The sequence below is a fragment of the Anabrus simplex genome, chromosome 2 (assembly GCF_040414725.1).
Source record: "Anabrus simplex isolate iqAnaSimp1 chromosome 2, ASM4041472v1, whole genome shotgun sequence".
Taxonomy (NCBI): domain Eukaryota; kingdom Metazoa; phylum Arthropoda; class Insecta; order Orthoptera; family Tettigoniidae; genus Anabrus; species Anabrus simplex.
The window spans coordinates 699301294-699318100 of NC_090266.1; the positions used below are offsets into that span (position 1 = coordinate 699301294).

General features: G+C 38.3%; 1 protein-coding gene across 1 annotated transcript in view; it reads left to right on the forward strand.

Annotated features, from left to right (window-relative positions):
• LOC136864382 (SUMO-activating enzyme subunit 1) overlaps window positions 1-16807 on the forward strand; it is an 80171-nt gene that overhangs the window by 22832 nt on the left and 40532 nt on the right. Inside the window, exons 3-4 of the mRNA XM_068225845.1 lie at window positions 5115-5286; window positions 8400-8656. Of these exons, the coding sequence (XP_068081946.1) occupies window positions 5115-5286; window positions 8400-8656 (429 nt within the window). The remainder of the gene's footprint in view (window positions 1-5114; window positions 5287-8399; window positions 8657-16807) is intronic.

Here is a 16807-nt window from a genome sequence, read left to right on the forward strand (position 1 = left end):
CTACTACTACTACTACTACTACTACTACTACTACTACTACTAAGTAACTCGCGAACAACTAGTACGGACGATAATTCGCCTCTCTGACAGGTGTTATTCATGTGAAGATCAGCCAGGCAGCTCATACCTCTAGTCCGGTTTCATGTAGGGGGCAGGGACCCTTCTAACTACATCCCCATAGCTAGGAACAGCAGACAACCGAACAGGCAAGTGACGGGCCTAGTGCTTTTGTCGAACTGCTTACGTTGAATGTTCTCCCTCAATGTGGTTTCATTATCATGGATTTTGGGGAGAACTACTCGCAGTATGCAGAAACACCCCAGACTTAATTTCTTCTTTTGTTATAATGCACAACATAGCGCAAACAAAAAGCCTATTGGATGTTCGATTAGTCTGCTAGACATCTCTAAATACCATAAGGTAAACGTTTTTACCGCTAAACCATGCACATTTTGCTATGCGATTTGCGCGTGTTTCAGCTCTCGATCCTAGCTCAGTCCGATGGTATTTGAAGCTGCTCATATACGCCCGCTTCTGGTCGGTAGATTTACAAGCACTTTAAAGAATACCTGCGGGCAAAATTACAATACCTCAGATCTATCATAATGTTATAGGCTTTACGTCCCACTAACTACTTTTGTGGTTTTCAGAGATGCCGAGGTGCCAGAATTTAGTCCCTCAGGAGTTCTTTTACATGCCAGTAAATCTATCAACAAGAGGCAGACGTATTTGACCACCTTCAAATACCATCGGACTACCAGGATCAAATGTCCCAAATTAGGGTCAAAAGGCGAGCGCCACCTTACGTCTCCAATGGGACATAAACAACATTTTCTTTGCAAGTTGCTTTACATTGCACCGACACAGATAGATCTTATGGCGACGATGGGACAGGAAAGGGCTAGGAATGGGAAGGAAGCATCCGTAGCCTGAATTAAGGTACAGCCCCAGCATTTGCTTGGTGTGAAAATGGGAAACTACGGAAAACCATCTTCAGGGCTGCCGACAGTGGGGTTCGAACCCACTACCTACTGAATACTGGCCGCACTTAAGCGACTGCAGCTATCAAGCTCGGTGTAAACAACATTATTTTTATTATAATAACTGTATTAGTCTATTACTACTACTATTATGAAAATAACAATTAACCGCTACACTCAAACATCGCAGCTCTTAATCTGTCAGAAAACACTAAAGAAAGTAGTGAACTGACAACAAGTCCGAATTATTAATCTTGTAATTCCGGACATGTCTCCGAGATTAGTAGAACATGTACTTACAAATTGTTTTACGTCGCACCGACACAGATAGGTTTTATGGCGTCGATGGGAGAGGAAAGGGTACTAGTGGTAACGAAGCTGCTGTGGCCTTAAGTTAGGTATCATCCCAGCATTTGCCTCGAGAAGAAGTGGGAAAACCACTCCGAGGATGGCTGAGGTGGAAATCGAACCCCCTCTACTCACATGACCTCACAAGGCTTAGTGGACCCCGTTCCATCCCTCGTTCCACTTTTCAAATTTTGTGGTAGAGCGGGAATTGAACCTGGGCATCCGAGGGTGCCAGCTAATCACACTAACCACTTCACCACAGAGGCGGGTGAACATTCTTGAACGTCCAAAGTTACAGTCTATTCCTTCATAGGAAATGCTCGAAATGCCTTCCGTTAGCTCGACGACAAGCTTCCATGTGGTGACACCACAAAGCTCTCACTTGTCTCCACATATCCACATCTGCTCTCACAGTTGCGACGGTATCCCAGATTTGTTGTCATAGAGTTGCTTCATCAGCAATTTCCACTTGGTACACAAAGTCTTTGAGGTGCCCCCAGAAATAAGTCTAGTGGATTTAAATCAGGGGACCGTGATGGCCAGCTGACGGGACCATACCGACCAACCCACCGATTCGGGAAATGGCAATCTAGACATCGATGAACGTCCATACTGACAAAGAGGTGTCCCGTCGTGCATGAACCACATCCGCTGGCGTATCTGTAGGGGAACGTCGTCCAGGAGCTCTGGTAGAGAAGACTGCAGAAAATGGAGGTAACTAGAGCCAGTTAGTTGTGCATTCAGCTCCAATAGCTCAAGAAGCTGATCTCCCGATATCCCGGCCCAGAAAACCTGTGTTGGAAATGACCTTGGTGAATGGCATGAGGGTTTTCTTCCATGTATGGGCGTTGTGAAAATTAATGATACCCTCACGAGTAAAAGATGCCTCATCTGTAACTAACACATCGTGCGGAAGGTCTGCATTACCTTAACATTGTTGCAAGAACCAGGTACAGAATTCAGCTGTTGGTAGGTAATCCGCTTCTTGGTGATGCCGAACCCTCTGGTAGTGGTACAGGTACAATAGCTGTTCATGCAGTGTACGGTGAACAGTCCAGTTAGATGTTCCTACTTGCCTTGCCAAGCTCCTTGTGCTTATTGACAAGTCTTAAAATTTGTTCTTCCCGCTGAAACTCCGCAGGATCATGATGTGGTTCACGACCCTCGATCCAAGGAAGAAGCAAGCCTTTGGTTCGGCTATTGGGAATACTGTAGTTTGGAAATTGTTGTCTGTACAGCTCCCTCGCTGCATGTTCGGATTCTCCTGCTCCGTAGACGAGGTGAATATCAGCTAATTCTGAAAAAGTAAATGTTACCATTATGTGATCAATTGGATACAGGGATGTTAGTTCTACAACTGTCCCACGCCTGAGGGACAGCAAGCGATGACGTGCCAGCAATGACAATGGGGCAGTGGGTGGAGCCTACATCCAGTGCCGCATTCACTCGTTCACGTGCCACCACTGAATGTACAACAGCTGCATCAAGCCGTTTCCTCATGTGATTGGTTTACGTAGAGTTAACAGTGTGCTGAGGCTAAGAAGGGTACATTTAAAGTAAAACACAAGAATATATTTTGGAATAAATCAGTGGAGCGAAGTCATATGCAATAATAATAATAATAATAATAATAATAATAATAATTGACTACCCGTCAATAATGTTCTTCCCAGAAAACACTTCTCAACTTTTATAACTGTGGATCACAACAGTTGTAAAAGTGTCCTAAATATGATGACATTTTACAATTGGCTATAGTCACACCAACAAAGATAGGTCTTAGACAGGACAGAAAAGGGCTAGGAGTAGGATATGTGGTCGTGACCTTAATTAAGGTATATCCCAAACATTTTTGTTGTGTGAAGACATTTAAGTAAAATATTGTTTATCCCACTACTTGTAAACTAGATCAACTCTTCGGTTTTTCGTGGATAAGTAATGCAAGAATTAAGAAAACAAAATGCACCTGAGATAGTCTACATCTCAGAGAAAGAATGAATATTAAATCATTCTGAATGTCGGGGAGGGGGGGGGGGGGGAAGTACCATGAAAAACTACTATAGTGTCCGAGTAGGTTCGAAGTTGACTGTTGTAACGTGCCAGGACGTTCAAAATCTGAACATAGATATCTTGGTTGAAATACACAATACTTTCTTTTGACCCCTAAAGTAAGTCCCTGAAAGTCTAGAAAGTAAACAGTTCTTTTTATCTTTTTCATAGAAGTCTGTCTTCAGCTTTGCTTTTCCTTCTCTATCCCTGATGACTGCTGCATATGCTGGCGTATGTGCTACACTGAGGTTCTTATATAACTCCCTGACAAAGAAGTTGGTGTTGGCCAGTAAATACACTGATCTGTTTTGTTCTGCACTGTCCTCAGTAGCTGGAGAGCTCTTCTTAAGTAGGCAACTTTTACAGAGTCCATTCTTCTCAGATTTGCAGTAGCAAGGTATGGCCATATTTCTGTAACTGCGTAAGAGGCTAGGGTGTAGTCTTGACGTGGGAAAAGCCACTGCTTCAAAAGCCACCACTGCTGTGCATCTTTCTTTAGTGTGTTTAGTAAAGGCTTTCCATGATACCTGGGGGATTAGCGCTAGGTACTTGTATGTGTTTAAGAGTTCCGGTTTTTCATTGCCATAGGTGAAGTCTGATTTGGATATAAAACCTTCTCACATGAATTTCATTTTCTTTGTTTTCCCCGCATTTATTTCTAGACCATTCTTCTGTGACTAACTGTAGAGTTTCGTTAGTTCCTCCTGCAGAGCTTGTTTGTTTCTGGTCAGCATGACTGTCGTTGGCATACTGGAGCATTGTAATTTCTTCTCCAGATACGTCTTGAATAACATCATGGGTAAGCAGGTTGAATAATATTGGACTAAATGGATCTCCCTGAAAGAATCCATTGGTTTGAGCTATTGGTCTGGGTAGGCCAGACTAGACTTTTCAAACTCATCCTCTTGATTTGGGAAACTCGAGAAGTACCTGATGACTCGAAAAATGCTACCATGATAAATATCTTCAAGAAAGGCGATCGTAGTGTATGTAGGATCTACGGTGGTATATCGCTTTTGTCAATTCAGGTAAAATTCTATCAAGAATTCTATTAAACTGGTTATCTCGGAAAGGATTTTGTGTGAGTCTCGATGCGGTTTCCGAACCTCGAAAGGCACAACAGATATGATCTTCTGTAGCCTACTAGACAACTTCAGGAAAAATGCAGAGAGCAACAGCAGCCTTTGTATTTAGTTTTCTATGACCTGAAATATGCTTTTGATTCAGTACCAAGATCTGCTGTGTGGAAAGTATTGAGACTATATGGGTACAGCAACAAAACATTCTACTAGAAAGCATTGAGCTAGTATGCCTGAATAATAAGTACTTCACAAGAAGTTCTATTGTCAGATTTCTAATTTGAAGTCATTATTAGGCATATCATCATATGCAACCCACCTTTCTTTATTTAATTTTCAACAATTTTGTTCAGTTTCAGAGTAGTCCTTTGTAAATAAACATTTCTTGCCCTGTTCTGTCCACAAGACTTAAATAGTTCCAAATAGTTCCAGCTTGTAAATATAATTTTTGTCCTGTATTGGCATTAACTCAACTAAGGTTCAGGTTCCCAAGACCCATTGCGATCTGCTTCAACCTTATGAATAGGCCTATATGGTTTAATATCCATATATCAGGGTCTCTTCTCCTTTTGGATTTGTGTGTGATTAATATTGTGGTTTGTTTTATGTTGTTTATTCCTTGTTCGATGCAGATTATAATTTTTTGTTTTCATTGCAGTCTCCGTAATGCTAGAATCCTTGTGATTGGATGTCAAGGGTTTGGTGCAGAAATCTGCAAGAATATTATTCTGGCTGGAGTGAAGTCTGTTGTTATACTTGATAGCGGTTCCCTTACTGAGGAAGACGGCTGTTCCCAGTTTCTTGCTCCTCGCGATCAAATAGGAAAGAATGTAAGTTAAGTTTAGATGCTTTTGATCAAATATAATATTTATGTAAACATTTTTGATGTAATTGACTCATCCGTGGGTGCGACAAAATGATGAAAGGTACAGTATGCTGTGCCAGGTGAAAATTGCCCAGTTGGCTGTGTTGTGCCTCTGGAGGGAAGTGGGAGGAAAAGACCAACATTAATAGCATTTCATGGTTGCTCAGACTGTGACTGACTGGCTGTCCAGTGGAGTGATGTCACTCTTCACTACTCACACCAGCTCCTTCTGTGGCTCAGTGATAGTGTTGGCCTCTGGATCCCATGCACAACCCGTCAGAGGTAGTCATGATTTTTGAAAGGCAGGAAAAAGTCTGTGATGTCGGCATGTAAAAGATCTGTGTTGACACGTGGTGTTTACCCGACAAAATGCATGAAAACTCAGCTATTGTTACCCAAGAGAGATTCTGTTTACTCCGCCATCTAGTAGGCCTAGAGTAAAATGGAAGGTCAAAATTGATGAGCAAGCAGCCAGATGGCATCAACTAACAAAAAAAAAGCTTGCACACTGTATCTGGGGCCATATGGTTATTTATTATGGTACTTATTACTACTTACACCATGTAAGCATGATAGGATTGAGTCATTTAAGGAAAGTATATGATTTAGTCCATACCCAAAGTCACATACAGTATACTCTTGATTATCCGGGCATGGATTATCTGGTTTGCAGATTAACTGTGCATGTTTTCTCCTTATTAAAAATACTGTAATTGAAATGGAATACGTTTGAATTTACAGTTTTCATACATATTTTTGCAGTGTAGTCCCGGTGAGGTAAAGTTATTTTTAGTACTGTACTTTGTGACTGGTCGACGACTTCTTGCATTGTCCTGTCTTGTTTTGTAATAGGGAAGTGTAAGTTCCGTGAGGAGGTGGGGATAGGCGTATTTCAAGGTTCCTGGTAGGCAAGTGCTGTCTTCATTCCATTGAGGGATTCGTTTAAATGGTCAACAGCTGTTAACATTGTAGTGTAAAAAATGTGTGGTTTAAAACGTAAATGAGCAGTGCTAACAATCTAACAAAAATTAAATATCATTCAGAAATTAGATAATGGAGTCTCCGCAAGCAAATTAGCCAGTGATTACGGAATAGGAGTGCAAACAGTGCGAGACATAAAAAACAATCAACAAAAACTCGTAGCGTTCACATAGGGACTGCATTAATTATTCTGGACCTACGAAACGGCAAAGTATGAAGACATCTTATCGGGAACTTGATTCTGTGCTCCTGAAATGGTTTGAACAGAAGAGAGCAAAAGGAACACAGATTTCAGGTGCCATGTGCTCCGAGAAAGCTAGACTTTTAATAAAGCGCAAGGCTTAGAGGTTGATTTTTAACGCTCCATCAGGGTGGCTTACAAGATTTAAACAGTGACATAGTGTCCGTCAATTAAGGGTGGAGGGAGAGAGTCTTAGTGTGAATACAGTCTGCATCATTTTTCAGCAGTCTTAAGGAATTTGTAGAAGAGAAAAATTTTCTTCCTAATCAAATTTATAATGCTGATGAGTCAGGGCTAATATGGAAAGGTCTTCCTACAACAACTCTTGCTTCACAAAAGGAAAAGTCTGCTGCTGGACACAAATCTTCAGAAGAGCACGTTACAATCATGTGCTATGGAAATGCCTCCAGAAACCACAAAATGAAGGTTGTAATGATTGGGAAAGGCAAGAAGTCTTGTTCATTCAAAGGGACTGAAGCCAAAACCATGCCGGTTGTTTTACAATTAGAAGGCGGCCTGGATGACTAGGAAAATATTCCTCACTTAGTTTCAAAACATTTAGTACCAGAAGTGAGATACTTTCTTAAAAACAAAGTATTATCACAGACAGCAGTGCTGCTTTTGGGTAACACACCTTCACATCCAAACGAAAGTTCATTAACTTTAGATGATGGACTCATTGTTGCCAAAATGTCTTCCTCCGAATGTTGCAGCACTGATACAGCCTAGGGATCAGGGTGTTATTACATCTGTGAAACAATGCTATAGATCTGAACTCCTGAAAAGTTTGATGGAAGAAAGTGTTGTTACTCAATCAAATTTCTGGAAACAGTATTCTTTATTGGATGCAGTACTTAAGAGTTGCAACAACCTGGGGTAAAGTAAAACTGTGCACCCTATCGCGATAATGGTGTGGAAAATTCTACCACAAATAGAACAAAAGGATATCCACGTAGGAAACAGTTCTCAAGGAATTCTTACTCGTGCTAAGAAATCGGAAGGGTTCGAAGAAATTGACGATAATTTAATTGAATGGTTTTTGAGTGATACTTGTGAACAAGGCTTTCAGCTGTTAAGTGATGAAGACATTGCTAATGACTGTGCTGGAAATGCTTGTGACGTTGACAGTTTAAGTGAGGTTGAAGAAAAAGAAGGTTATGAAAGTGTTTCCGATTCTGTAGCTCTATACAGTGTATAGATACCCTGTTGGATTATATGGGACAAAGGGGGTTTGAAAACGGTGTCGTTTTTGCTGCACACACAATACGTCTTGAGGAAAGAAAACATATGATCAACCAAAAGCAGAGAGCCATTACAGACTTCTTCAGAGGTCGAAAATGTGGGTGAGTTATCTTTATAAATGTATTATAGCCTGCTTTATATGGTAGAGTATTTTAAAAAGTTATAGAAGACATTTTTCTTGGAATAAACACATGCTTTTTGATTATCCGTGTCTTTCACCCCGGTCATTAGCCTGGATAATCGATAGTCTGTGTATGGAGATGCTCATATAGTGAGCTGATCCCTTTGTTAAACCTTGTGCAACAGGAGATGGAGGGTAAGAAGGACATTATCCTTCTTCTTTGTGAGTTCCTTTTTCCTTTTGAGGATGAGACACAATGTAAAAAGTTTTCTTGATATATTTTAGAACAGATAAGACATTGCTTGAAAGCAGTTTATGGTGAGATGGCAGAAAATGGCAGATTTTATTAAGATGGTGGGTTTAGTTGAATTATTTGTTGTTTTTTACTAACATTCTTATGAGTTTGAGATAGCAAAATTGCACATTGAATGATTGAAGTAAGTAAACAAAAATTTCCTTGTTTGTTATTTAACTGTTGATTTTTCATTTTCAGAGAGCTGTAGCATCTCTGAAAAGAGCTCAGCAGTTGAATTCCATGGTGACTGTGTCTGCTGATACTGATAATGTGGATGACAAGCCAGATTCCTACTTTGCTGAATTTGATATTGTTTGTGCTACAGAATGTACTACCCAGCAACTTATTCGAATAAATCAGATCTGTCGTGAGAAATTGGTAAAGTTCTTCTGTGGTGACGTGTTTGGACTTTTTGGGTTCATGTTTGCTGATCTGCAAATTCATGAATTTGTAGAGTGAGTACATTTTTGTATACGTATATCATATTTAATAATAATAATAATAATAATAATAATAATAATAATAATGGTTATAAATATATATGACGTTCTCCAGGAAACCATACCTTAAGTCGTGTGACAAAATTTTACGTTTGAAAGGAAAAATCTTGATTAATTAGTTTCATTTTCCGTATTGATAGTTAACATGTAATATAGATAAGAAAAGGTTCCACCTTATCAATACCAATTTTATTTATATGATTAACTTACAGGACCGGTTTCGACTTTTTGAACAGTCATCATCAGCTGTACATTGGTACCTTTACATAAGTCAAATATTGGTTGAATAGCTTTTCCAAATGGAGAATTTCTTTTAAATAAAGTTCCTGTATTGTTTTCTTCTACCAAAATATGAAATAACCAGCTTGTGCATCAAGACGTATAAATCCATTCCAATGAAGTGATCTGAGCCATTATAAAGGATTTTAACACGCACTGTATATTTTAATATGTGATTTGAACATGCGTTATGCATTTTAGAGTGTTTAATATACCTGTACTTTTTAAAAATTAGCTAATTTACATGAATTTTAGGCCTAAAAAACAAACTCGCTTTCAACCATCTAGATTGTACCATATAACCAATTTTTACTCTTAAACATGCCCAATTTGAATGTTTGGACATAGTGCTTTCCCACAACTTCTCCATTTGGAAAGGCAATTCAACCAATATTTGACTTATGTAAAGGTACCAATGTGCAGCTGATGATGACTGTTCAAAAAGTTGAAACCGGTCCTGTAAGTTAATCTTATAGAAATAAAATTGGTATTGATAAAGTGGAACCTTTTCTTATCTATATTACATGAAAGGAAAAAGGTGGGATGGATGAGAAATATTGATTTTTAGATTTGAGTACCATCTGTTAGCCTGATTTTTGAACTGCATGGTGAAAGGAGTGACAGTGACATGACCTATGGAAAAGTCTTCAAAAAACCCTTGGGAACAACCTGTGCATTCTAACAAAATCATTCCTTAAGTCACAATGGAGATTTAACATTGGCAACTTAAGGTATGGTTTCTTTTAAATGAAGGTCCTGTATTGTTTTCTTCTACCAAAATATGAAATAACCAGCTTGTGCATCAAGATAATGTACAGTTAAAATTATAGACATTTACTTGGCTGCAAATTTTATAACTGGTAATTTGAACTATGCAGGCGTCCGGTCATAGTGCTGTGATTTGTTTTTTCATGCTGAAAAGTGCATCACACAAAGTAAAAATAACATCATGTGCAGAGTTATGTCAGGTTTACATGAAGAAATAACTATTTCTTTTCTTCCAATGGGTCAAACTAATTTTTGTTATGACTTCTTTTCGTCTCGTGAAAAGGAAGTACCGTGTGACAGATATTGTTTGGGTTATTTAAGATAGCACCACGGAGTCAATACTAAACAAATCTGTCATCATCGGAAATGAAACTGGCGAGCTATTGATAAATATGTATGACTGGCAACATGTTTGGAGAAGAGTTCCTTATATCACATCTTTCAGTCATTTGACTGTGAAAAAGGATATACCTGGGTCATTACATGTCAACAAAATTTGGACTGTCCAGTCGTAATTGTGAAGATTTGCAAGGCAGTTAATCTTCCTCAGAACCTACCTAAGAAGTTGGAAGTAAAAGGAATGACTGCAGAAAGGACGAAATATCTGTTCAACAAGATTTGAGAGTACTGTACTGCTGATACGGGGGAATTGTTCTGCTAAAGGCCAGGCGACATTAAAGCTGCTATACCTGGGCCCACTAGTGAGACAGATTGTGTTTGCAAAAGGAAAACCCATATGTAATTCAGTTTTGTTTATTACTGGATACAAGATAGATTAGTAATGTAAGTCCTTAATCATTAATTGGATACATACTGTGTACAGTTTCAGAACAATCTTTTAAAATATCCGATATTATTATTAACACTAGCAGTACTATTATAATAATTATTGTATCCTTATCTTATTTGTACATCCTAAGATAGAACTTCTGTGTATATTAGTGCCACAAGATTAAAACTTCCTTTTTCACTTTTGTCGAGCTTTGTATATGTTTACATATTTAATATTTATGAAAATTGTTTTAATACAGAAAGCTGATATTTCTTTATCCAGTGAAATGGTCAGATTTTCTTGGATCCTTAATATATCAGCAGAGTTCTATATCCCATTTTCCAAATTGATTTTCTCGGAATTCAATAAATTCTGTCTTACAACTTCAAAGTTACATAAAGCAATCAGTTTTTAAGCTAGAGTCTTCTGGTTTTCCCAAAAATGATCGCAGATTTATCTACTGTCAAAATATCAAATAAACAAAAAATGCGATTTGCCAACTTATGTTATGGATTCCTGGAGAGTGTCGCATATTATATTGGAATAGCATGATTTAGTTTTTCCTGACGGCTGAGCTACAAGAAAGATGCAAAAAAATGTTCTGTTAATCTTCCTTAAAATACATTGTTAGTATTCAGTGTGGGAAGGTCTTTAACGTGGGTGTGTTTGAATTCAAAATGGAATGTAACTTGTTTATCTGAAGAACTTCATCAAAAGAAGATGGCAAACAGAACAGCAGATTTGGGCAAGATGAATTGTTTGTTGTTTGCTACATTTTTGAAATACTCATCTTGTGTCCATGGAAAAATAATTATTGATCAATATATAATGGTGGAAGAGAGCAGTGAAGCTACTTACTTTCATAATGTAAAATTATTTTCATTATAATTTTGATGTTAACATATGCTTAGGTTATTCTTAAAAAAAAAAAAAAAAAAAAAAATATTATTTCTCTCTGGTTCCTGTTTCCAGTTATCTCCTGGGGTGGGTTACGAATCTAGGACCTCCATCATTGCCTATCCCTCCAGCATTCTTTTCCTTGCTTCCAGTGTTTCTTCTATCTTTCCTCCTCTCTTCTCTCTACTCTTCTCCACTGTATCCATCCATCTCTTTGAGGTCTTCCTTGTGGTTATTTTCCTGTTGACCTGTTGGTTTCTTTGTGAATACGTCCTTTAGAAGTCGGTCTTCTCCTGTTTGCAACATGTGTCCATACCATTTCAGTTCACTTATTTCTATCTTGTCCTGCAGTTTTGAAACTCCAATCCATTCTATTTCATTTGTGATTTTATCTTTTCTTTTCTACCCTGCAATACATCTGATTTCATTTCAGCTGCCTGAACTCTACTCTTATCTCATTTTGTTATTGTCAATGTATCTGCAGTATATGTCACTATTGCTGAATACAGACTTTGCATTTCCTTGGAAATTTTTGGTTCCACAGTATAGGTTCCGTGCGTTAGAGTGAGAAATGCACCACCGCGCTGCAAGTGCCGAAAATGGTATGTTATTGCGTTTTACCGCGAACGCGCAAACATCAGCTGTCATCTCACCCCGTGTTGCCATGGCACACTTGATAATAACAGTGGGATTTCGGAGTATTTTATCTGACAGTAATCGGTTCAATTCTTCGAAGAAAGGCAGTCTACTTGGATGAAGTGGGCATGTAATAAATTTACTAAAAAGCAGTTTGCAGGAAATACCAACAGTCTCGACCCTCATCTCAAATGCAGGGAAAGAGTAATATAACAAGGGGAAGAGGTTAGAAGAACTTTTTCCCACAAAAAGACAGAGGCTTGATGTTAATGCAATTGAAATTCCTGATTTGAAAACCCCATGTATACTTTCCAAAATCTTAAATGAGGAGAAAAATCAGAATCAGTTAACCCCTCAGCGTCACAGCCATTTAAAGAGCTTCCTTCCCCGCGGCTGGATGAGATTTCAACTATGCGCGTCTGAAATACGTTGATTTACTTAAAGCGCTACTACAAGTATAAGAGTAGCATGATATTCACGGAATTTGGAATTCCGTATGACAGAACTATGTACATGCAGATAATTACATAATTTTTTCTCATTACCTTAGTAATTTATTTTCGTGTGATAGAGTTCGAAGCACTCTTCGAGACAGAGACCCACGTCACACTCCTGGCAGCAGTACATCGACGTCTTCTTTTTGCCGTGTTTTGAACACACGATACGTCTCTGAGGTTTGGATTTCTCACTCTTTGACGCTAATTTCCTGATAAAATGTCTTTCCTGCAACTTTGGAACTGTATTATCTGATGCACGCCGGTCTTGAATGTTTCGTTCCCTGCCCGTGTGAGCGTATTTTGTAAACAAACCTTCCACCAGCTGAATCAATAAGATAACTGCTCAATATTTGTCCCTGTGGCTTGTCTGAATATATTTCAGAGAATTTCGGACGGTTGCATTCAATAGTCTTTTGAACAGCTTTATATACCATTTAGTCGTTCTTTCTTTCGACTAGAAACATATGTAGTAACTGGTCCTTGAGATCAATGCCCCCCATGCCATAGTTGTAATCTATCACGCATAAAGGCTTTACTGTTTCTTTCCCTCTCTTAGTAACATATTTTGTTTCTTCGTTGTGGTATGTGGACACGAACGTAACATTTTTCTTGTCACACCATTTTAGCACAGTGATGGGCCCAGAATGCCTAGCTATTATTTCCCCCTTCTTAAGTTTTTTTCTTTTACTTCCTTGGGAACATTTCTTCTGTTCAGTTTCAGTGTCCCAACACAGTCTGTTCAATGATTATGTTTTAGAGCCCTCACTAATTCTGGACTATTGTAGTAATTGTCCATCCATAAGGTGTGTCCACGGCCTAACAAAGGTTCTAACAATTTCAAGACAATTGCTGCAGTTTTCGGGGTTTCTGGTGTGATCATTGTTGATTCAATGAGAGTTCCTTTCCCTGTGTGTACAAGAAAACACCACAAATAACCAGTACTTGACTCGCACAGTTCGAATGTTTTTATGCCAAATTTTGAGGCCTTTAGTGGCAAGTATTACCGAAACAAGGGGCGCCCTTTCCACAGAGTCAGACTTTCATCAATAGCAATATTTTGCTGTGGTAAGTACAGGGACTGAAATTTGTTATTCAAATGACACAGAATAGGATCAATTTTGAACAGTTTTGGAGGCCCTTTGTATGTAGACATGCTTTTATTGTCTATAACATGCAAAAACTTACATATCATTTCAAGCCTGTCCCTACTTATGACATCTGAAAATCCAGGTGTTGATATGACCCTGCTCTTCGAAAAACAAGACAGAGATGTTGGCTTTTGTACCATGCCCATCAGCAGAAATAAAGGTAACACAGTATAAATTTCATTTACTGTGACAGGTGTCCAGAATCGAACGGTTGACCGAAACGAAAAAAGATTTCCATGAGCATTTTGATATTGCTCTGCATACCTGTTAGTTTCTTTCACAATTAACTCTACTACACTAATATCAAAAAACGTTTCAAAACATTCAACGATTTCATTGATATTGAGTACTGGTTCCTCCTTATCGTCACTCTCATTATTTACCACTGCATCCGCCACAGCCAAATCATCTATTTCATTATCGCTGCTGCTAATACTGTCACTACTACTTCCGACTAAACTTTCATCTGAATTATACAATATTTCAAGCACGTTACTGTCAGTCAAACCACGGCTGGAGCTAGCTATTGAGCGCGGCGCGTCACACAAGACTTATGAAGCTGCAGCGAGACCGAAGGCAGCAGTACGAAACTGAATGTGGGGAGTAACATTTATGACGAAATAAACCAACTCGATACATATTCCAGATAAAAGGTAGAGACATCGTCTTTCAAATGTGATATATACCGGGCACAACTGGTATGACAGAAAGCATCACTAACTGATGCCTACACAGAGCGCTCATGGAGAGTTACGAAAATATTACAAGCCGAGAAATAAAGGTAAATATAATAAATAAACCGCACTGTCAATGTACAAACAGAGCAAAGAACATCACGCAAAAAGACAAAGTACTCAGATCATCATTTCTTTATTTTATTCTGTGGGAAAGAATGAAGCAAACAGACTTAAAAGAAGAAAAAGAGATTAGGGCTCAGACTTACTTGACAGATATGTATCCTTGGAAAAACTACATTTTAACAATCTTCAATTCTTATTTTACAACACTGATAAACTCCAAAATTTCTTCTTGGAAACAAAACAATTTGCGTATCCATAACTCCAAAACTCTTCGCGCTATCGTCGTAAATGCGAAACCATGTATGGGTCTATACCACATATGGAGGTCGGCGGCTGCGGAAGAAAAGAGGGTCTATGCCACGTATAGAGGTCGGCGCTGAGGGGTTAAAGTTGCCAATGAATTGCTAGGATATTTAATAGCAGATGTCACAGTTACTGTTCAGAATAATGCATGTAAAATGTAACAGCATTATTAACGAAACAGGAGACTACATCTGCAATTAATGTGTGTAGTGTCAACAATTCTGCACTACCAAAGAATTTTTATAACAACGATATTGTAATCAATAAGACTCAAGCAACTGTAATTTGTGTAAAAAGAACCTTGCATCAGTCGAAGTTGACCTCTGGTTTTCAGAAAGGAAGGAAGAAGAGGATCTCTGGAAGTAGGGCGCATTCAATTAAAGTAGGAGAAAAGATCACGAGAAGCTTTTAAATACACTTTTGAAACCTAAATATCTTGATGATAGGGGTCATAGAAATGTCACATTTGGAAATAAATTAGAAAAACCTACTCTTGCCAAATACACAAATTTAAATGGCAGAACAGTTGTTGAGTGTGGTCTTGCAATTAATCTCACCCATCCTTGGTTATGTGCTAGTCCTGATGGTATAGTAATGGTGGATGGGAAGCCAGAAAGGGTACTAGAAATTAAATGCCCTATTTCATGCAAAGACAAACCAACTGTAGGTGTTAATGAGGAGATCAATGTGCCCAATATTATAAAAAATTCAGAAATAAATTTGGAACTGAAACAAAATCATAAATATTTTACTCAGTATCAGCTGTTGATGTACTGTTGTGGACTTGATGTTTGTGACTTTTTCATTTATACAGAGAACCATAGTTCCATTCTTTTAGAAATTCAAAGAAATGATTTCTTGAATGGCTATATTGATTTACACATTATTTAAGGGAACTAACATGCAGATTTAATAATGAGCTTCAGAAATCAAGGGAGGTTGTACATTGTCATAACACAACACACATGCACAATGTCATCAACACAACATAATAGCTCTGTCATATACTTTTACTCTTTGAATGCAGCGTTCAACGTGGATTTACACACTAGCAAGTGATCTTCTTGCATGAAAGGAGGCATTACTAAAATTGTATTGTTGTCCTCCAATACAGTATTTATGCCAGGGAAACCTTTATCAGCCATGATTTGATCTCTTGGATCTATCTACTGTATTTCAAAATTCCACACTCATTTGTGATAAAACTGTCACTAGCGTTACCACCATATCATTTGGAAGTAAATGTCACCATACCACAAGGTGCAATTGGAATAAGGACCTTTGCAGTATAGGTAGACTTACAATTAGAGTACATATACACATGCTGACTGATTTCAGGAGGTTGTTCTGTTTTAATTTTAGTGCATATTATAATAGCTCTACAGTTTGGATACTTATCTTTAAAGACAGAAGGCAATGTAGCAGTAACAGTATCCTTGCTAGGCCAGAAAACCCACTTTTTTGTTGTTGTTGTTGTTGTTGTTACTTGTGCCAGTACAGGGACAACTGATTGAACTATTCTAGAAATAGTACTATGGTAAACATTGGAAATAACAGCTAGGGCAGCAAATGGCAAAGTTAACTTAATTTTCATTAAGAATACCAAGAGTCTATTTTCTTTACTTATTTTGCATGTAGTAGTGTCTGGCAGTAGGTTAAAAATGTCTTTGTTTACACCAGTGAGAACATTTAATTGTGGTTCATCAGAAACTGAACTATAACCGAAAAATCCTCTTTTCTTCACATGCGGAGTCAGGCCCAGACAATTTACTAACATGTCTAGGTTTAGCATGTAATGTGTGAAAGGCTGATATACTTGCTTGTGTGCTGACACGATTTCCATCCAAAACACAACTGAATTCAAAATTACTTTCTACACCACAATTTCTGTTTGAGTTTTGGGCATCAGCTTTTATGGTTACTAGGACAGGCTCACTGTCTTCTATTTTATAATATTCATTTCTTACATAGTAGAGCCTCCCTGGCTCAGGCGAGAGTGCGCCAGC